Consider the following 22,297-nt stretch of genomic DNA (forward strand, 5'->3'; position numbering starts at 1 on the left):
ACACAGAGGTGCAGAATGCTGTTCTTCACTTGGCCTTCCAGTAGGTGGCAACCTAAGCTCACATTTCACAGTTGGAGTACAGTACAAGAACCGAATGCTTAAAGCTCCTATCCAACAATAAAAGACCAGTGTCACACACACAATTACATATATTGTATGTACTATAGTAATCTATATATTCATATGCTGCAGATGCCCCAAGGCCTACAAAGAAGTGACTTTGACCATGTATTGCATTGATAAGAGGCGCTTTATTGGCAAGCTCGATGCACTTTTTGTACGTTAACACTGAGGCACATTACCTTTTCCAGCTAGAGCACTAAAGCTATTACACATGATACATCAGAACATGTTTTTTAGCTTTCATTGTACAGCCATATAAAAATAATTGACAGATCACAATGGAATTAGACGTACTTGTCGTAAATATGAATGCACAGAACTGTATCTAGTGTCTATAATGACATGTTAATAATAATGATAAACTTTTTTAGATTATTTATATAGCACTTTTCAGAGACGGAGTTTAATACTGATAAACATTTATATATGAGGTCAGTTTACCAAACAGGGATGAAACCTTGATTAAATCAAAAGTAACCAAAAGTAACTGGCACACTGATTGACCACAGTACATTTTCAAACATACTAGGAGTGATGAGACTGGCACAGTACAACCAAATCCACCATGGACAATGAAAACTACTTTCCAGTTGTCACAATATTTCAGAATCATATTTAAGGTGTAAATAGCTCTGTGTGTACAATGGTTTATAACCTACACACAGAGTTTGGCAATTCATTAGTAAAATAAGAAAAATCGTAGAGTCTTTTAAGTACATAACATTACTATATCAGAGTGCATAGGAAAGCAAGTGCAACAACAGACATTATTGTGACTGTATACTCCATGTGCCAAAACAGCAGCAGCTACAATGCTATTAGGCTATTTGTACATGATCGTGCTACTAGTGGTGCTTCAGCTATTTCTCATGTAAACATCATATATGTGATGTAGTTGGTTATCTTAGTGCCTAAAAGCCTTTTACATGACAAGTCCTTAAACAGGCAGAAAAATACATTGCACTCGTATGATGCATTATAATCCACAGCAGGCTAGTTCACACCAATGATGAGACAATGATGGTTTCCTGTTTGAGCAAGTACTACAGAAACAACAAATGCTTAAATCCTTGTGTTGTTTATCTAGTTAAGGCGTTTGTTTCCCTCTACATCAGCTTAAAGCTAAATAATGGAATGATTATGTTTGGTGTATTTTGTAAAGTTGCAGTAGCACTGAGTTACTAAAGCTAAAATCAACACACAGATGTTAATATCCAACTACTGCTGGATCTTTGTAGATACTGCATATGTATGGTGTATTGTGTGTGGTTGTGGTGGTTGTCTTTGGCCAAGCTGCATGCTGGTATTTCATTGAGGAGGTAAAATAAAAGTGGTCGAATTAGGAAAGTGTAGCAATGACAGTTGTCTGATTGTGTGATCAGATGAAGCTGTGATCTGCAGGATATGAGACAGGTCTTTGTCTGGTTTCTTCCTTGTAGTATCAGTTGGTCCCTGAGGGGTTTGGTGCAGGATTGGTAGAGTTGGGTGGAATCAGCTTCATGGTATTGAAAAAGTCCACCAGCTGAGCTGGTACTTCTGCCAACACGCTCTTGGCCAGTGCTTCTCGAGGACCCTGTGGTGCAAAAAAAGGAGTTCAAAAATTGTGCAAAATGGTGAGAAGAATAACATCTACATTATTTTTAAATGATTGGTTATGTGATCAATATCACTACTGATTAATTAAATGAAGGAAGCATTAAGAGAAGCAGAGGTCATGAAGATGAAGACAGTCAAAAAGGAAAATTCCAAATAACAAATTACAACAGCAACAACAGTTGTAAAGCCCACTGAGGCAATGTGATTGTGATTTCGTTTTTTTTGTCTAGCTTCAAACTTCAAAAGGATCCACCTTGAAAATAAGCTTAAAATTCAAGTGGTCACGACAGATTATTGACCAATGGTTGGCTGTAGCATTCATCAGAACAATAAATGAACCTGCTCAAACAGCTTTAATAACCAGTTAGCCTTCTGAATCTGTGCTTACTGTGGCATGCAGCATTTTGTTTACAAACCAGCCATGCACACTATGTTCTGATAATGTGATAAGTCTAGAAAGAAGGCTGATGACTCATGCGGGACACCGAAAATGTACTGCATATGTTTAAAATATATGAAAATATCTGTAATTTTAGCTTTGCTGAAAATACCATGACATCATGTTGTCTACATTTGGCTAAATAGCTATTAGCATTTGTAAAATACATGACATGAAATGAGCCGAGAACTGACAATCATTTCACAAATTATTATTATTATATTATTATTATCATTATTAATTTTGAGTGGAATTTTCCCTTTAATATAAACAAAAATATGTTTGTGATTGGTCCCCAGTGCTTCAGATCCTGAGACAGAAAGTACAACAGAATTTGTTGTACTGTCTCTCTTGCCACTGAGGGAGCATCTTCAGTAAAACAGTTTGAGAAGTTGGAATGAGTTAAAATGAATGAGGATAGCAAAAACTACATGCAGTGAAGCAGTGAGGTTATTCTTAAAAGAGGCCAAGCAAAGGCTAGGATGGAGATAGGGTTTATGACTGAAATGTTAGGGGTACCCCTATGAAGGAGTGGGATCATTGGGAGGCTTCAGTTTGAATAAACTGAAGAAGGAGGCCACTTGCTGAGGTAACTCGGCCAATACGCTTTGGGCAAGAGCCTGGCTGGGCGCCTGAAAAAATAAACAAACAAGGCACAAGAAAGCTAAGTGAGATTTGGGAAGCCCTGGGTTTGGGCATGTGTACTGGCATTGGATGGGGACCACTGCTATGCTGTGTTTGAATTTTTACTTATAAAGCCAGTTAAAATGAAAATGACCCAGTGAATATTTTGAAAAAAGCTTGAAATGCATGCAGTTTATATAGCAATGAGTAATTTTTTTTGTGAAAAATCAGCAGAAAACAAAGAATAAAAACACCTAGCTTGTATAAAGCAATATAAAAAGGCGTCTGTGACTTACATTCTGAAACTGCCTGAATGGCACAAACTGCACAATGTCACGCATGGCGGACTCGCCAGTCTGAGAGCGCAGACGTCCATCGTCTCCATCCAGGAACTCCATAGCAGCAAAGTCTGCATTCCCTACTCCAACAATGATGATGGACATGGGCAGACGGGAGGCGTTGACGATGGCACTGCGCGTCTCGTCCATGTCTGTGATCACTCCGTCAGTGATGATGAGCAGAACAAAGTATTGCTTTGGAAAGACAGCAGAGATAGCAGATCAATGATCAAATTGCTGAAGTGTTTGACCCAAATGTTTCTTAAATTGTAGTCTGACATGATCAAGGTGTACTTGAGTGCTATCAGCTACAGTGCAAGATTTCAAATCAAATCCTAATGTATTTGTTAGTTTTCCTCCTCCAATTCATTTACATTTCTTTATAATTGACTCCTGCCAGAGCTTTGTTCACCTGCAATAAGAACAATGAGAAGGCACAACACCAGGCTGTGTATTATTGTGTTTATTTCCTTCAACACAGGCTTAACCACTTTTAAGAGATTAAATAGAGCTTAAAACCAAAGGAGAGTTCCAGATTTATCAAGCTATTAAGCAATCCGACTGCAGTGTAGCTCCTCGTGGGCATACAAATGTAACAAATTTAGCCCTTTATTAATCCCACTTGGGGAAACTTAATTCACTCAGTTCTGAGTTGTTTCATTAGCCACAAATGGGCCTGAAATGCACAGTCCCGTGCCTGTTCACCTCCTGTCACCTTGGCAATAAACAGGAAGGGAATTGTTACCTCTCCAACTACAGGTCCCAGCATGGCCCTCTGGTTCCCACAATAAATCCCTATGGGCTGAGCTACTGCTGCACCAAATGACAAAAATCCAATAAAGATGAGCCTGGCATCTGAAAATAGCTTTAACAAACAATTACTGTGGTATAATCAAACCCTGCTGTTATCAAATCATCCTGCTCCACTGTGCAATTATGCATAAAGAGAATAAGGAAATAGTACTGACAGACTTTCTTTCCCATCCAGCCCGATGTAGCACAACCAAATGTTTACTTCAAGTGTAAATACCTTGTGTTACAAGCAGTGGCAGTGCTAAAACTAGACAAGAGACTAAGACTAAATCTGATGAAAGCTAATGAACTATGAACTGTCTTTCTTTGTAATAAACTGATGGTTGGAGAACTACTTGATGTGTTAAATGGAGAGTTTCTCTGCATGCAGGGCTGTGAGTCTGGCTGTGAGAGTCTACAGTTATATTACCGGTGATTACCGGTCTGGCTGAACAGAAATACTACTTACTGATGCAGTGGTCTGCTGGAGGGCTTGCTTAGCAAAGCAGGCAACGTGGTTGATGATTGGGGAGAAGTTGGTTGGACCGTAGAGTTTGACCTGGGGCAGACAAATTCTGTAGGCTTCCACCACACCTTCAATGCCTATGCACACACACAGACACACACACATTAAATAATCTGTTTCAGCCAGTCTGATAATTTGTCTAATTTCATCTACGGTGCAATGACTTGTAAACAAACCTGTACAAAATGGATTTGCTGGGTTGAAATTGAGAGGAAACTCGTGGGAAACCTGTTTGAGAGTAAAACACAGTTCCATCAGATATGTGTCCTGTGCCAAACCACCATATCTTTTCCTTCAGATTTAAACTGCAATCAAACAATCTTAACTATTGCATGCATTTGTAGTTTCACAGTGGAATGCCGGTCTTACCTGCCATGTTGGAGGGATTTGGGCTCCAAAGCCAAAGGCAGGAAACATCTTGTCGCTACAGAGGAGGGACAAAAAACACTAGTACATAAGTGACTGAATATTTGGTCATTTAAATGCAAACCATTCCAGCCATTGCCAATAAGTTCATACTTATTACAGTTGGGGTATTTTTTCAAAATACGTGAAAGTCGGCATTCATTTTAACAAATTATGAATATGAAGTTTTGAATGTACTAGACTTTGTTTTATGTGCCATACATACCTGTCATAGTCCTGGATGACATTTCCCACAGACCAAATGGCAGAGAGGTACTCGTTAACGCCCTGAGGACTGATGTAATGCAGCGACTGAGGAGACTTGGGATCCCCGTTTGAGCCTGTGAAGTCAATGGCCACCTGCCAAAACATTCAGGGAGCCAGGAGATGTGAAGGTAATGCATGGAAATACCATAATATAAAATAATTAGTTCTCATGAATGACTCAATAATACAATTTCATAAAAATAAACAAAACTTACAGTGAAGTTGATTTGACAGCCTCCCATAATGTAATCCAGGAAGGTATATTCCTTCACCACCTAGAAGAGAGTATTGGAGAACATGTAATCTCAGGTCCATGCTGCTACTGAAGACCATGGATAAATCACATAAGTAAACACATTCAGTATACCAAAAGCAAACAAAAAACACAGTACAATACCTGGCACAGCTTCACGCTCACAACACCAGAGTTCTTGTAACCTTTCTTCTTCTGTTTCTTTTTACTGTTGATGCATTCAAACTCGGCCTGAGGGCAAAACAGAGGAGCACGGGTTCCTGTGTCAATGCCAGTGGACCATTAAATCTACCTAGCAGAAAAAATTCTCATCATCTTTGAAATGTTGGTACACCCAAAATGATGTCAACAAACACATACCGGAGATGTTCGTGATGCTTCTTGGAGGCGTGTCATCGTGGTCTCAAAGGTTCCAATTAAATCATGCGAGCCATCATTGTCATAGTCGTAACACTCGACCTGGAAACAGGTAAAAACAAATGGTCATGTGGTGAACACTAAAACAGTAAACATTTACACAGCAAACAAATACAACTAAAGGGTCAGTTCACCCAAACCAAATAAAATAATGAAGACCTCACTGTGAACCGCTTTTAAAGGAACGGTCCTCATATATTGTCCTCACACAGACACCTTGAAATGTCATTCAATTCCATTTTATGAGGCTGGAGGCAGATTCTAAAAATCTGAGCAAATAAAAACAAAACTATATACAAGGCAACATAATAGTCAGTGAGGGACGTTTTTTTGAGGGACGTGTGAACTGATCCTTTAAGTTTTAACAAACTTCAGGTGAAGAAAACAGAACAGACAAAAACATGCCAACGTGAGATTCAAAAGACAACTCTTTGGAATACCAGTGAACTAGACAGAAGCTGACAGTTAAATGACAGGAGCATGTGTAGTTTCAGACAAATGTTTTTTTTTATGGCAGGACTGAGTTGAATAACAGAAAAACTGGAGGGCTGGATGCTCCGCTGAAGTGGTGTCTTGTATTTTTCCCATTTTTCCATTCACACACTTCACCCATTTAGTGATGTAAGATGGAAGAACACAAACACTGTAAGGCGCTGGGTAACTCACTTGTACTGTATGGATGGAAACAGCTTCCTTCCTGACATGTTTGCTTCAGAAGTTAAAAAAATAATATATCATCAAGCTATAATACTAAATACACTCCAGTCAGTAAATATGTTTTTTGATATCTGGGAGAGCAAACATCATTTTGCTCTGAAATCTATTTACACTCTCAGGAAAGGTTGTATTATGTCACAACTATGAATATACGTAGTGGCACTGATAACGAAACAGAAGGAGCAATGCAATTGCAGGTGTAAGTGGCAGTTTAGAGACACATTCTAGATGTGCACTTAGTTAAGGTTAAAAATATTAAGAAAAAGCATTATGGGTACTTTTATAGGTTTGTCCATGTCTCCTCCACATAGAGACTGCAGGGGGATTCGAAAGGGTCTCCATGTTGGATTCAAGTTGTTCTTCACCACCTGAGGACAGAATTAATGAGAATTATACAGATGCAGAACAGTCTTTCAGGAACATGCAGTATTTACATGCAGTATTTCCATGGAACTTATAGAGATTCAGCTGAAATCACATGCCAGTCATCCCTTTTTTAGTAAAATATGAGGTCAACATGTTTTATAAATTGTTCATAGTTTTTCATTCATAGAGAGGAAGAAAATGATATTTGGGGAAATAATAGAAATGCTCCTTATGATTTGAGCCGGTTGTAGGGTTGTGTCAGTGTTGGAAAGCAGCTAATCATCTGTCTAGCCTGCAAACTGATGTCCTCTGTGAATGTTTGTGTGGGTGCTAAGGTGCAGGACAACACGTGTGTTCATGTTCTTAAGTTAGATACAAAGAGACGTTAGCAGGAAAGCTGATGCGAGTTGTTATTCAGAGATTGTGGTTCTTGTGGTTCATGTGGTTCTTGTGATGTTGTGTTGTGTTGCAGGCTGCTGCAAGGTCTCAATCTACTTATATGAATAAATAATGGTATTCCATTTTTTAAAATTTAATCTACAATACAAATTCATGAACCCAAATTTAAGACAAATTACTTTAAAACTCTGCGTAGACACAAACAACATTCTTTCAACACCTCTGCAATTATAATTAATACAGGTTTTCTATTTGTCACACGTTTGAAGAAAACAATTTACCTTGTTTTTTTCAAAAATCACATTAAGAGTGCAGTACTGTGGCTGTGAACTGATATCTTTGATCACTGTCACCACATCTGTTTTTAGTGTTTTGCTTTTATTCCGTTAGCTAATGAGAAACCAGTCTAAATGAGTCCAGTGATCTCAACAGTTTCTTTCAAACTCTCACATGTGGTACACTTATTTAGTTGAGTGGTATTACAGGCCAAAAAAACATTTATACATTGTGTGTTGCACCATAGGATGCTGAATGCTCTAACCAAATTCAGTAAATAGACTTCAACGTGTACCCTAAAAACAAAAAACAATACAACTGAATTGATACATTGTAAGTAACTTGCCAATACTTAGCTTTGATAGTCAGATCTATAATCTTATTACAACTTCTTCTGGTAATAATTTCTGATGTCACACATAGTAAAACCCACAGAACAGAATTCTCTAATTCAATCACAACCCCTACATGTGATTTATCTGCTTCCTCATTCACAGTAACAACATCAGATTTAGTTAGAATTAGTTTGTAAAATTCAACTTTCCCTTTGTGGCATAAGAGTGCAGTCGTTTGGTGAAAGGAGGAGGTTTACAGAATCAAATGTTGCATAAGGCACTTATTCCAACATAATGACTTTGGTTTTTGATTGGACAGATGGGAGTGTGGCCCAACATGCATGTTATTACAAAGACTGTGGTGTGACACAGTTAGGACATCAGGTTAGGTTCCTCTTTTCACACAGACAGTTGTGAATGAGAAAAGGATGGAGGTGTTAGGTAAAAGGTTAACTTCATAAAACTAACTGCTCATCATCAGTTGTGATAACCCCTCCCTGGAAAAAGGACCATATTTTTTATGACTGGAAAGAAATGAAAGGTTAAGATCAGATTACTACAATATGTCATGAGTGTGTTTACCTCTGTCCTGTGAGCCAGCTGCCATCCAGTTTGTGTCTGCTTGTAGAATTCCAGGTAAGGGTCGGACTTCCCAAAGAAATCCTGTGAATGAATAAAGGAATGAAACACACCAATGAGTTAAATGCACCTGATTATCTAAAAATGAACGACGGCATTTCAGATTTCAGAAAGTATGACCCATACCTTGTTATCTAGTTTCCTCGCTTCAACTTCAAAATTTGCCACCCTGTTATCTTTTATTTCTTCTGCACTGATCTACAACAGAGAAGAGGAGAAATAAATAAACAACAGAGGACATGAACAACATTGCAACATTTCTATTTAGCTCTCTCTGCCACCCACTGTGATGGTCCCTTTTCCTGCAGGGGTCTTGTTCTTCAGCACAAGTGGCCGGGTCAGTTTTTTACTTGATACAACCTAAAAGCAAGTAAGAAAGAAGGCAGTTAATAAAGAAGAAGCAACCGCATCTAAAGCAGCATAATGAATAAGCTCAGTGGGTGAGTGAACAACACAGTAGCCTCCATGCCACGAGGCAAATAACATCCAAAATAATCAGGCAGAATGACCAGCTGAGGTCAGATTACGCTGAGTGTCTAAACTGCAACTGCTTATTCGTTAATCTTCATTCTTGATCTCTAGCATGGTAACACAGAGGTGTGTTATTACACTGCAGCATGTATCCTGTGTGAGTCTGTAGAGGAATCTGTTTGGGTAATGTAAAATGTAAAAACTCTGTTCATTAAAACTAAAAGTAAGGAATTGGAACGTTCAGCACAACCTTGAGTCAAACACTTACAAATGAATTTATTCATTATCGGCTTTAGGCACTTAAGGACGGCCTTGTACGAACATGTATTGTGAAAACTGAGATGCATCCTTACAAAAGAAGAGAGGAACGCCTTACCTGGCCTAAGGTGCACTCCAGTTGGCCCAGGAAGTCATCATCACTCAGGTCAATAGTTTTGTTGTCGATGTCATAAATCCCAAACTTCAGTTTCTGCACTATTTCAAAGTAGTAGTCGATGACAAACTTTTTTGCAAACTTTGGGCTGAGGCAATTTTGGACTTTCTCTGTGCGTGCCACCTGTTAGGAAAGGTTGGAAAGCTTTAAGTTCATTTGCTACACACATTTCAAGAGATCCACAACATTGCCGTAACCTGTAACAAAGTCATAAAAGGTAGTGTGTACTGTCACACTTGCAGTAATGAAACAGGGAATGGAAAGTACGTCATTTCTGCTTAACGCAATGATTTTCCATTAGGGGGTCAATCATTTACACTGCTCCAAGAAAAGGAACATAGCTGCCACGCCCAGTAAAATGTATTATTTGTACTACTGCATTTATAATATCTCATACAAATGCAATTACTAGTCCATTAATTGATCAAAGACAATCAATTGCCAACTATTTAGATAATCAATTAATTGTTTCAGTCATTTTTCAAGCAAAAATGTCAAACATTTGCTGGTTCAAGCTTCATAAACATACAGATTTGCTGCTTTTTTTGGTTATTCATGACAGTTAATGAAGAGTTTTTGGGTTTTGAAATGTCTGTTGGACAAAAGAAGCTATTTGAAACGTCACTTTGGGCTCTTGGAGATTGTGATGAGCATTTTTCACAGTTTGAGTTTGAATGGAAATAATCCACAGATCAATCGATCATGAAAATAGTTACTTGGAGGTCAAATATCCCAAATAATTGATGAAAATGATTTTGGAACACTGACTGCTTATGGTGTGTTTGACGTTCAGTCCAAATTACAATAATTACAATTACAATAAACTGATATTAAATTAATCCAAATCCAGCTATCCTACTAACCTCATACCACTGGGATTCAGAGCTGCTCATCAACAGGACACACAGAGGGTCGGATTTAGAGCCGATGTCTTTGTCCAGGAGATGGTCACAGGACACAGTCAGCTCCACCTTGGTTACACACTGAGCAGCCATGTCTGACTGGTAGCAAGCTGGAGGCAGAGAGGAACATTACTGTGTCAACAAAACCTGAAAGTATTCCCAGTTCAATGTTTGTGTGGTCGCTGTTTGAAAAAACTTGATATAACTCAGATTGTCAAGAAACTGGTCAAGATTAGTTAGTCCTGAAAGGCAGGCATAGCTTATTTCTGTGAATACAGATGTTTATAAATTACTACTAGGGTAAACGCTGATGAAAACAAGCAGACAAATATGTTGTTTGAGGGGCTTTAGCTTACCTTCACGAGTTGGTTCAACACAGTGACTGTAACCTACGTTACACACCCAAACGCAACGTCATAAACATCGAAATGTGGAGTTTTACTAGCTAGCTTGATACCTCAGTGTGACATGGGCCTAGTAGACCATTAACTGAGCTCCATGGAAAATGTGACACAATAACGAAAGCGCTAATGAAGTCTGGCTGGTAGGAAGGAAAGAAAAAAACTGACGAGTTACAGTGAGAGAAAGTACACCAGCTAACGCTAGCAGGCTAACTTGGCTAGTAGTTACTAGCTACCTAACTGGTTAACAACGTTAACTTCCGCACATAACTCGGTGTGAATTCAAATTCAACTTACCTTTGAAAGTGTGCGACGCTACAAAATCCACTGGAGGAAAATCCTTTGGGAATGCTAGTGGTGCTGCCCGAAACACAGCGACTACGGAGGGTGGTGTCGCCCTTTCAAATGTAAAAACGCCGCTGTGACAGTTATTCACGTTTGGCTTAAAGCCTTAACTTTCAGCCCCGCCTTCAATATGCCAAATCGTTACGTCTGCTGCAGTGAAGAACTGTTTTCAATACTCACGGCGCGTGTTTACACATTCAGCACTGCGTTGAACATTTTATTTTGAAAATGTATTTAGTGGAATTCTTATTATCGGTGCGGGGTCTTTAGAAAAAATGGGAAACCCCGCCGTTACGAAGAATGGAAGTCTATTTTCGGAACAGCGGGGTGTAACCCAAAGAACCAGCACACTGTGTACTACATAAGCAAATTCCCACGCTTTCCCGGTGTTTCGTAGAAAAATAATACTGTAGCCAATAAGAAGAGACAAATACATTTTGATCCCGTTTGAACTGTGCCATAAGTTACACAAATGATGTCAAGACAGTCACAGTTTGACATAAATATAGCATTTAGTTTTGTGTTTTGTCACTTCACTACTTCGTGAAAATACATACAGTATTGATTTAATGTCAGGAGACACAGTAAGTAGCACAAACAACACAACAACTGATCTTTCAAATGATCTAATAATTTTGCATATATTTTGAAGGAGGAGCTGACAATTATGCAGGTTAGATATATTTTATTGCAGTGCAAATCATATAAACACAATACTGATAAAGAGTTACATAAGATAATGCCACAGTGATCGGTGCAAAACGTTCACTTGGTGAAATGTATTAGGCCATTTTTATAACAGTCAGAAAAGTGAGGTTCGATCACTTCTTTTTAAGACAGAGTGAATTTCTTATCTATATCTGTATAAACATGCGTTTCATCATGAGATTCTCCTGGTTTAACATTCAACACAGTCATGCAGAGGCACCAAATATAACGTCAAATCTAATATGGAACTGAATATAAAAAAGACTGAAGTACAAAACAGCAGCAATGACACGACATAACAGCTTTTGTAGTGTAAAATCTACAAAAGGTATTTATTTTTACAAACGCTATTAATCCATTTTTATTGATCCATTATGTAAACACGACTGAATTGTTTTTGGCAATGCCATATATTTGTTTAAGGACTTTGTTTCAGTGGAAATGTACGCCTCTTATGCTTTCCAGGCAAACATGGAAGTGTGAAGCGGTGATTGCAGGTATTGGAGATGACATGGAGAACATATAATGTCCTCTAACCCTTTCATATCAATTCCGACAGACTTATGAGATGACTGCATCTATTCTTCCACATAAAACAGGCCCTGTGTTAAGTTACACTAGTTTCAATTAGTGCCCTTGACTGCAGATCAATAGAACAACTGGCACCGGAGTATCATGAAGTCATATGTAAGTGCCACATTAAAATATAATATACATAAAAATATCCATGTTAATATGTTAATGGATGTAAGGAAATGTTGATGATATGTGTGTACTATGGCTTTTTACTATTGATACACAGTATTTACAAATCATAACAGGACAGATTGTTGAATGCTCATATGGCCATGGAAGAGTTTAGGTTATGACTAATACACTGTAGAGCAAAGCAAAGCAGCCCAAAGTGGGTCCCACTGGCCTGCGATGAGGTTTGATTTGGCTGGCCAGAGGATTCTGGTGAAAAAAAATTATTAAAATGTACCAATATGAACAGTGATTTTATATATATATATATATATATACACTGTTCATATTGTTTTTGGGGGGAGGTAAAATGTTCTTTAAATATGTATATGTATATAGTCTCGCTTGCGCAGGAATTCAGTCATTTAAGTGAACTTGTGCTCCTAGTCCCATTTTGGATCTGAACAATATGATACAATAAAACAGGTGTTTGCTTTTGACCTGTGGCCCATGCTTAAGTTTCAGTTTCGACCCTTCGGGGGAAGAAGTTTGGGCATCACTGCTTTAGTGCGAAACACAAGCAGACTCTGCTCCAATAATCCAGAAAAAAAATGAGTGTCTGCTCAGTATTTGGAGTTGGCACACTGAGAAGAAAAGTTGGTCCTCACGATACATCACTGGTGGGTGCTGATGCTGAGAGGTCGGTGAAAGGTCCGTCACCTTGGGGCGGCTTCAACTTCATGGTATTGAAGAAGCTCGTCACTTGGCCTGGGACTTCTGCCAAGACGCTCTGAGCGAGCATTTCCTGAGGACCCTGAAGAGAAGAAGTAGAGACAAGGGACCAAGTTGAGAGTGACAAATATATATACACACGATTTAGAAGGAGACAGCAGGGGAACTAACTGTCGCAACCAAATAAGTGAAGCAGGGGGTTAGAGACATGAGCCATAGGTTAGTATCACAAGCATTTACTGATTATTTAATCATGATTAGTATATCAATGTGCCCATACATCTGTTTTATCTGAGCAGCACACTGCTGACACAGAATTAGGAACTTGCAAGCATCTATAGTTGCACATTTTTGTGCAAACAGAGTGATGTTACAACATAGACATTGGCAACACTCTTCTATTTCACATCTAATCATATTGTCTAAAAACGTGCCCAAGGATGCTCACTACCGATGTTCCTATGGTTATTGTCCTAAGTTTTGAAAAAGGTTTTTAATTAAAGTAAAATATGTCGTTTTAAAAAAGCAGCTTTTGATCAAATGTGTGGATGAAGGAGGGGAATAAGGTCAGGCTCGGGTTACTCCTACATTTCTAGGAAGGGTTGGGTTCGCTGGGGGGCTTCAGGTGAAATAAATTGAAGAAGGAGGCCACTTGGTCAGGCAACTCTGCCAATACACTTTGGGCGAGGGCTGCAGTGCCAGCCTGAAATAAGATATTCACACATTCAAATGCGTGCATTATTTAAGAATTATGAAGAAGCTTCGGGTAAGTGCTTTTAAAAGACTTTGTTTTATGACATAGCTTACATTTTGGAACTGCCTGAATGGCACAAACTGCACAATGTCCCGCATGGCGGCCTCGCCTGTAGCAGAGCGTAAGATTCCATCATCTCCATCCAGGAACTCCATGGCACTGAAGTCGGCCCCACCTACTCCAACGATGATGATGGACATGGGCAGACGAGAGGCATTGACGATGGCGCTGCGGGTCTCATCCATGTCTGTGATCACTCCGTCAGTGATGATGAGCAGAACAAAGTATTGCTGTGAAACGGTGACATAAAAGGGAACGACATGAGAACCAGAAAGAAAAAAGTGGAAGTGATTTTCACTTCACCATCACCTGAAGAGAGAAGAATTCATTGAGATCCAGTTGTCCCTGTTTGGTGGCGTCTTTCATACCAAAACTACAATAGCAAACATTTGCACACAAAAGCTACGATTAACCTGCGTTGATTAACTTGAGAGTAAACTCACAGAGGCAGTTTGCTGCTGCATGGCTTGCCTGCCAAACTGGGCAACGTGGTTGATGATCGGGGAAAAGTTTGTGGGGCCATAAAGCTTCACCTGGGGCAGACACTGCTGGTAGGCTTGGACCACACCCTCAATACCTAAAAACCACACACACACACACACACACACATTAGGATGGAGCAGAACTAGGTCATATTGAGTGTAATTTTATAGATATTTCAATGCAGTTCAGCAAGATTGGAAATCGACAACACACTGCAATATGATGATCAAAATCAAGTGTCATGTTTGAGTTTGTGGTTCTGCGATTTCCTGTTTTATTTTGACATTCTGCCCTCATGTGTCGTGTTTTGCTTTTCACTTCCTCCTTTTGTGCGATTTCAGCCCCTTTTCTGTGTTCACCTGTGTCTTGTTAGTCAGTCAGCCCTTGTGTATTTAGTCTCCGTGTTCCCTGCTGTCTTTGTCAGTTCGTCTGTTTTGTTGCCGTGGCTTCCTGTTTCTGTTTTTTGTTCCTGGCTTCATTATTGGTTAGAAATTTGCTTTTGGTTGTACTTTGTTTAAGCTTTTGTGTTTCTAATTTGTATTATGGTATTTTTGTACTTGTTTTTTTGGATTCTATGATTTTTTGGATTTTGTATTGTATGGTTTTTGAGTTTGGCTTGGTTATTAAAAGCTTCCTTTTTGTTCCTAATCCTGCCTTCCTCTTGAGTGTCTTGCAATTGGGTCCACACTGTTTTACAACACGTCACACCAAGAACATGTTGAAACATACATGTTAGAGCAATGATTTATTTCTTCAATTTATTTTGTTGTATTCATGTTCTGTCTCATTAAACAAACAGCAATGTGAATTCACAGTAGCTTCGGTGTATAAATACCTGCACAGAACGGATTTGATGGGTTGAAGTTGATGGGAAACTCGTGGCACACCTGCAAATACAAATAACTCTTCATCTGGATCCCATACCAACTTATCTGAGACAGATACAGTTGAAATGTCCAATACAGGCTTCTTGGATCAAATATGAGCTTTTTTTTATGTATTATAGAATTTAATGCTCACAAATACCAAAGTATGTTTTAACTAACAGAAACAATCACCTGCATTGTTGGAGGGATCTGGGCTCCAAATCCAAAAGCAGGGAACATCTTGTCACTATGGGAAGGAAATGATACAAAATAATTGTTCAAGGAAGTTGAGGACTAGACAGAAGCCCTTTTCAGACATGGAAAACATAACACTGCTTCATCTGTTATAAAGTGATGGCATTTAGTCATTCAAACATAAGTAACTTTTTCTCTCAGACATGGCAGGACATTTACAGAGAGAGCTGTGTGGTCTCTATACTCACCCCTGCTTCTCAGAAAGAATCAACAGATACATTTTCAGCATTGATTTCACAATAATGTTACAAGAGAGAAAATTCTGCCATCTTTTCTATAGTATCCACCAGTACACGAGCACTGAACGCCAGGATGTCGAGTTTACAGTCCTATTAGCTCATATTCTACATAAAGCTTTTCAAAGGACATTCATGTGTTGGAATGAACAGAGAGTACTGGTCTGAGAATTACTGTGGTTGTCCAAGACTTTTATCCCTTCTTTTTCTGGTCCTGACTCAGAATGAGCTGAAAATAATTTATCAAACTAATCTGGTCTGATTGAAATTGGCTCTTTGACAGTGTTTCCTCGGTTCACAACTGATTTTGTGTTTGAGTGATGATAACTGAAATACATTTATGACAGTGATCTTAGAGGGCCCTTCCCTTTCTCAGCATGTCGATGTAGCTGCAGTCTTTGTGTTAATCTGATAACTTTCAACTCAGACTTCAGGCATTGATATGGAAATGTTACAGGTTTGACAAGTAAGACTGCCATCATGACTTTTACATAAAAGTGATCAGGGTGCTCATTCACTGCTGGTGTTCTTTTTGTTGAAACATTTTAACTGTGCTTGATGCTTTATGGTGGATTTTTCCTCTACTATGACACACCAATATAATGCAATACAAGTCAATTTACCTGTCATAGTCCTGGATGACATTACCCACAGCCCAGATTGCTGCCAAGTATTCATTATAGCCGTTAGGGTTGATGTAATGGAGGGACTGAGGGTACCTGGGATCCCCGTTGGAGCCGGTGAAATCAATAGCAATCTGGCCCACAGATAAATACAGAGAATATCACATTAGACAATACTTTCACCACGTCAAAATTAAATCCTCAATGTATACTGTATCGAAAATAAATTAACTACTCACAGTGAAGTTAATCTGACAGCCGCCCATTATGTAATCCAGAAAAGTGTACTCCTTCACTACCTGAAAATAAATATAACATGACAGAAAATCATTTAACTATTTAGAAAAATATATAACAACATACATTCTGTAGTGGTGTTTGTCTCCTTACCTTTATTATCTTAAAGTTAGCAACATAAAACAACAAATGTGTATACAAAGTTTGAGACATGCATGTAGTTCAACTGTTTAAGCCATCTGAACATTTCTTCAGCTTGCAACGGCTTCAGGTCCAAAATGAATATAGCAGACGAATAAAACAATTAGTTTAGAAAGAAAAAAGAATATAGAACAACAGTACCGTGCACTTTTTTATAATGATAACACCAGAGTTTTTGTATCCTTTCTTCTTCTGTTTCTTCTTACTATTGATGCAATCAAATTCGGCCTAAAAGGAGCACAAACACACGTGTCAGCAATGTACTGTATATGTGTACACGCACCATTTATAAATATATGCCAAGCTTCATAAATGCTTGTAATGAGAATGCAATGTGGGAGAGAAACCATGTTTTGTATTTCATCATCTCTTCTTTACATTTTTGGTTAAGGAAAACGCCAAATGTGACAAACACACATACACACAGAGCTCACCGCATATGTCTGTGATGACTGCTGTACTTGGGAGAGTGTGGTCTGAAAGGATCCAATAAAGTCATGTGATCCACTATTGTTGTAGTCGTAACAGTCCACCTGGGAAACACAGACAAGAGAAACAAGTCAAATCCAGTCAATTCTCTTTAAGTAAAAAAAAAAAATGCTTATACATAAGTGATAAACAATAACCAATGTGTGAAAATCAAAGCAGATGAGACAAAAGCATGCTTTAGGGGTGACGCTTTAAACGTAAGGCAACACCATGATATCGAAAAATCTAGCAGAAACACACACACAAGCCCTCTAATGGGCAAACAGGATGGAAAAGGTCCCACTACCTCCTTACACGGATACACAAGGAACCTACTCAGAATCTCAACACTACAGCATCTAAGTACCTTCAGTGTTGAGAAAACAGGTGGAAGACAAACAGATATAGGCACAGCATGGAGCAACCAGAATAAATTAGACAAACTGTGTGACGCTACAGTCAGTCTACAAGATGGATAGCTAAGAAAGCTAATGGATAACTAAAAATGGCATCCATCTTAACGGAAAACGTCTACCTTGTGGGAAATTGTCCCATTGGTTAATTTACCTGTGTATAAATAATGTATGATAGTAGGCCAGTAGCATTGACAAAGAAATGTATGTCATATGCTTTGAAAATAAAAATTAAAAATAGGGCTGCCCCCTAATAGTCAACGTAACCATTAGTGGATGAAAAGGGTCTTGGTTGACCAAGTTTTCATTAGTCGCAGACAAAAAAACCCTCACACTCTGTAGCTGCTGGTTAACTAGTTTAGCTGTGAAGCTAACTAGACTCAGATGACTTTATTAATCCTTTTGGGAGGTTCCCTCAGGGAAATTGAAGAATTAGGGGGAGTTTTGGTGTTTACACCACTAGCACAGGACCGCCATGAGGAGGAGGCTTTCAGGAATGAGCCCTGGAACTGGGAAGGCGGGCAGTGAAGCCAGGGCTCAGCAGCACGGCCAAACCATCAGGATCAGTTTGATGACAGGGAATATACAGTATTAACTGTTACTGGGGTGATTAACAGCGGTGAGGACTTTGACTGCCGGGACGAAGAAGACAGATCATTTAACAGGTAAGTTGACCAGCGTGCCAAAACTTCCCAAATTTTGTTTTTACGTATTCCTTGAAGATAGATGTAGATGCATCTAGGACTTTTGCCTGTCCTGTTATAGACACTGCATCCTTCACAAGAAGAGCACACACTGTGGGGACAGTCAACTCACTTGCACTGCCGACTGGAAAGGATCTCTTCCTGACAAGTGTGCTTTTATAGGGTTAGAGGGTGGAAACAAAAATAAACAACATACATAAACTAATGCTAACACACATTTCCTTATTTTTAAGTTCGATTATCAAACCCTTGTATATGCACAAGAGGTATTCCATAAAAGACAGGCAGAGCTCCCAGCGTGGCCTTGATTCAGTCTTTCTATAGTTTTACATGACAAACAGAAAATGAGTCAGTGATTAAAAGTGTTTGTGATTGTTGATGTTTAAGAAAAAAAGCTGAGTTTGATTCCCACTGCACCATCTATCAGAATAAATGTATGGAAGTTGTTAAATACAGTACATTTGGTCTATTATTCTTTGACATTATCCTAATTGTAACATTCTCTGAAAATCTGTTTTACCAGCTCTAACAGGCATCTTCACATCACTTCAGGTTGAGCTAATTCATGACTGAAAGAGAAGCTGACGTTAGATATTAACCAGGATGAGACAGGCAGTAGAAAATGGCTGCTGTATCATCAGTCACAATGCCCTACAATCAATATGTATGTGAGCATGTGTGTACCTTTATAGATTTCTCCACGTCACCCCCACAGAGTGCCTGCAGCGGGATTCGAAATGGTCTCCATACTGGGTTCAGGTTGTTTTTCACCACCTGCATAACAGCACAGACAAACTGTCAATACACATTATACTGATGACTTTACTTGCCTGGTGGTATGGTATACAAAGTGTTGTCTGTACCTCTGTCCTGTGAGCGAGCTGCCATCCAGTTTCTGTCTGCTTGTAGAATTCCAGGAAAGGGTCAGACTTGCCAAAGAAATCCTGTAGATAAATAAGTAAACAATATACAGTTCAAATAAATAACATTTCAGCATGTGCAAGTGGTTGCTCACCATGGATACTGATGATGGAGGTATTAATTAATAGTTAAGCAATTTTGACTGCACCGCTGCAACACTAGATGAATGTATTGTGTGATCAGGCCACAACAAGCTTTACTTATGCCCCTCACAGTAACTGTGTTTACATTCTTCACTGTACTGATGCAACTGGAGTAACATCCATTTACACCTCTTTCAGTCTCTTTCCAATCTTTCATTCACTGTGATATCTTGAGTGAGCTGCAGTTTAGCAGAGTGACTACTACTGTGTACCTAAAAAGCAGCAGGACTGAGCCTTTTGTCCCAGCTTGCCTAATGCTGAAGCAGAAACCACAAGAAAACCAGGCCGACCAGTCACAGTACTTGCAGTCTTCACATGGTATTATTGTAGCTGCCAGAGCCTAACTGTAGTTGTAGTGAAAATTACATCAGAGAATGGTTTTCTACTCGGATCAGTCAAATCAATTCTGAGTTCATACGCATAATTCAAATGCACAAGAGTAATCAATACCTTTTTATCCAGTTTTCTAGCTGCCGCTTCAAATTGCACCACCCTGTTGTCTGTTCTTTCTTCAGCACATATCTACAACATGGGGACAGCATTGTGTTAAAAATATCGCATAAGTGCAAATACAACAAGGAACAACAAGTTCACAACACGCAGAAATTTCTATAGCAGAAATATAACTACCAATCTGAATAAAGGCAACTCACGGTAATGGTTCCTTTCCCTGCAGGTCTCTTGTCTTTCATGACAAGTGGTTTTGTCAGTTTCCTTGAGGACACAATCTGGAGGGGGTAAAATACACTTTTTATTTTCATAGCCATCACTGTAAATGCCACTGCACCAACAACACTTCAAATGATGAAGGATTAATATACTCAACCCTGATGAAGCAACAAAAGCATGAGGAAAAAGCTTTTGTGATGATAAATGACTTTTCACGGTAAGCAAATAGGGCTAACCTGTCCCAAGGTACACTCCAGCTCTCCCAGGAAGTCAGCGTCTTGCAGACTGCAGTTGGCACTGTCAATGTCGTACAATTCAAACCTCAGCTTCTGCACCATCTCAAAGTAGTAGTCAATGACAAAAGTCTTGGAAAACTGGGGATTGAGGCAGTTCTCGATTTTCTCCGTCCGGCCAATCTAACACAGATAGATGTTTCTCAGTCACAGACTTTTTTTTTTACATAGGCCCTGTTGACTCACAGCAAACTGACATTTCCAAAGTGACAGAAAAATACAGTTGAGGTATCTCACTTCAAAATTGTGTACCAATACTGGAAATACCGGTGTGAATACACCACATAGGTGCTCCTTGGCAGAGTTTACAACCTGCTGACCTACTTACCTCACACCAGTGGGGCCCTGAGCTGTTCATGAGAAGCACACACAGAGGGTCAGACTTTGAGAAGGCGTCCATGTCGAGAAGATTCGCACAGGAGACGCTTATAGCCACCTTGGTCACACAGTCAGTGGCCCTGGGCCCCGCGGTTCCTACTGCTGCCATCACAGCCTGGGGGGCACTCACTCACTCAGGCACACGAGCTGACAGACATGGACACAGGACATAAGGAGGGAACACTGACTATACCACACCCATAGTGAGCAAGTTATGACTGATCCATGACTTCTACTGAGAGCTGCAGCCATTTCCATTCGTTTGCACCACTTGCATCCACCCCCGTGTATTAACCAGACGCTAATGTTGTCTTTAGTCCAAGTTTGGCTGTCTCAGTCTACAGTTTCTACGAAGGTTGACAGTTGCTAATGTGTATATGACTGGAGTGTAAAACCCGTTTTATAGCACGAATCTTGTGATTCGTTAGAGTCGTAAATCGCGACAGCACATGATCCACTTATCGCCCTTTCAGTTTTAATGAAGTCTCGTAATTTTCCATCACCGCACTGCTGTGATCTAACGCCAACTACTGAGCCAACAGTGTTGGGAGGGCGCCTCAAACGGGGGGCAGCGTTAGCAGAAGTCGAATCATTCTAACCAAGATAAGAGACAGACACTGACGTAACTTAGTTAACGTTACGCCTGGCAGACACAGACACTTCACTAACCTCTCCCTCCAGTTAGCTCCTGCCTTTCAAATGTACAAAAAGTCACAGGTGTTTGCTCCTCCTAGCTTCGTTAACGTTTAACGTGAACGAGTTAACACCCATTGAAGTTCCAGCCAAGTCAACGTCACATGATACGAAGAACAGTAACGTTGTACGATGGTAACGCCATCATTTCTGTCACATTACGCTATAAGTTAGCGATTGACGTTATGTTATGCTAAGTAGCTTATAAAAACATTTATTTCTATTTCTTTTGACAGCGAAAAAGAGTCTCAGAAGATGTCTACACGCTGACATATCCTACCTTGTTAGTTAGCCAGATAGCTTAGCTGTGCCTGCTGGGTTTTTTTCAGTTGCAATGGCAACAGACAGAAGAGCTAGCTAGCTGACTGCTGTGGGCGGTGCCCGGTGCGCTTGTTTTCTGTTACAGGGACACCCGTCAGTGTGGTGCACACTGTGCACAGGAGCTGTACAGTCATCATTTTTCAAGATTTAAACAAAATATTTTAAACTTAGGTCTGTAAAATGGCCACAAATCCAGAGGGAATTAGATTTTAATATTAAAGATGTGGAGAGACTTTGTGTACACTTGAGTCATGCAGTGAACACGTAAGTCCCACATAATAGGGAGCATCAAGTGAGCATGAGCTACTCCACATCCAGAAATTATGAGAGGAACTGTGGTCCAGAGCTGCTGTGGACATGGACATTGAAGGACACAAGCTGAAATTGAGAA

General features: G+C 39.5%; 2 protein-coding genes across 6 annotated transcripts; both read right to left on the reverse strand.

Moving 5' to 3' along the window:
* Positions 1-231: 231 nt before the first annotated feature.
* Positions 232-11,274, reverse strand: LOC141014299 (copine-3-like). Of its 2 annotated transcripts, XM_073488033.1 has the most exons (17): positions 11,017-11,274; positions 10,280-10,428; positions 9,360-9,539; positions 8,798-8,872; positions 8,639-8,710; positions 8,456-8,536; positions 6,776-6,865; positions 5,724-5,822; positions 5,508-5,594; positions 5,326-5,385; positions 5,070-5,203; positions 4,808-4,862; positions 4,615-4,666; positions 4,382-4,515; positions 3,079-3,315; positions 2,678-2,790; positions 232-1,696 (listed from the first exon to the last, which is right to left on the reverse strand). In XM_073488033.1, the coding sequence occupies exons 2-16, from the start codon at positions 10,409-10,411 to the stop codon at positions 2,680-2,682; spliced, it is 1,599 nt and encodes a 532-aa protein (XP_073344134.1). In that variant the 5' UTR covers positions 10,412-10,428; positions 11,017-11,274; the 3' UTR covers positions 232-1,696; positions 2,678-2,679. The 2 variants fall into 2 exon arrangements, with proteins under 2 accessions (XP_073344134.1, XP_073344133.1); XM_073488032.1 differs by lacking the exon at positions 2,678-2,790 and having other exon boundaries at positions 11,017-11,158.
* A 455-nt stretch (positions 11,275-11,729) lies between these two features.
* LOC141014393 (copine-3-like) lies at positions 11,730-21,924 on the reverse strand. Of its 4 annotated transcripts, none has more exons than XM_073488142.1 (17): positions 21,866-21,923; positions 20,843-21,039; positions 20,458-20,637; positions 20,206-20,280; positions 20,003-20,074; positions 19,352-19,432; positions 19,173-19,262; positions 17,338-17,436; positions 17,045-17,131; positions 16,705-16,764; positions 16,466-16,599; positions 15,544-15,598; positions 15,321-15,372; positions 14,446-14,579; positions 13,996-14,232; positions 13,777-13,891; positions 11,730-13,270 (listed from the first exon to the last, which is right to left on the reverse strand). In XM_073488142.1, the coding sequence occupies exons 2-16, from the start codon at positions 20,999-21,001 to the stop codon at positions 13,781-13,783; spliced, it is 1,626 nt and encodes a 541-aa protein (XP_073344243.1). In that variant the 5' UTR covers positions 21,002-21,039; positions 21,866-21,923; the 3' UTR covers positions 11,730-13,270; positions 13,777-13,780. The 4 variants fall into 4 exon arrangements, with proteins under 4 accessions (XP_073344243.1, XP_073344244.1, XP_073344241.1 ...); XM_073488143.1 differs by lacking the exon at positions 21,866-21,923 and adding an exon at positions 21,562-21,606; XM_073488140.1 differs by lacking the exon at positions 13,777-13,891 and having other exon boundaries at positions 21,866-21,924.
* Positions 21,925-22,297: the final 373 nt, after the last annotated feature.

Source organism: Pagrus major, chromosome 19, assembly GCF_040436345.1.
Source record: "Pagrus major chromosome 19, Pma_NU_1.0".
NCBI classification, from domain to species: domain Eukaryota; kingdom Metazoa; phylum Chordata; class Actinopteri; order Spariformes; family Sparidae; genus Pagrus; species Pagrus major.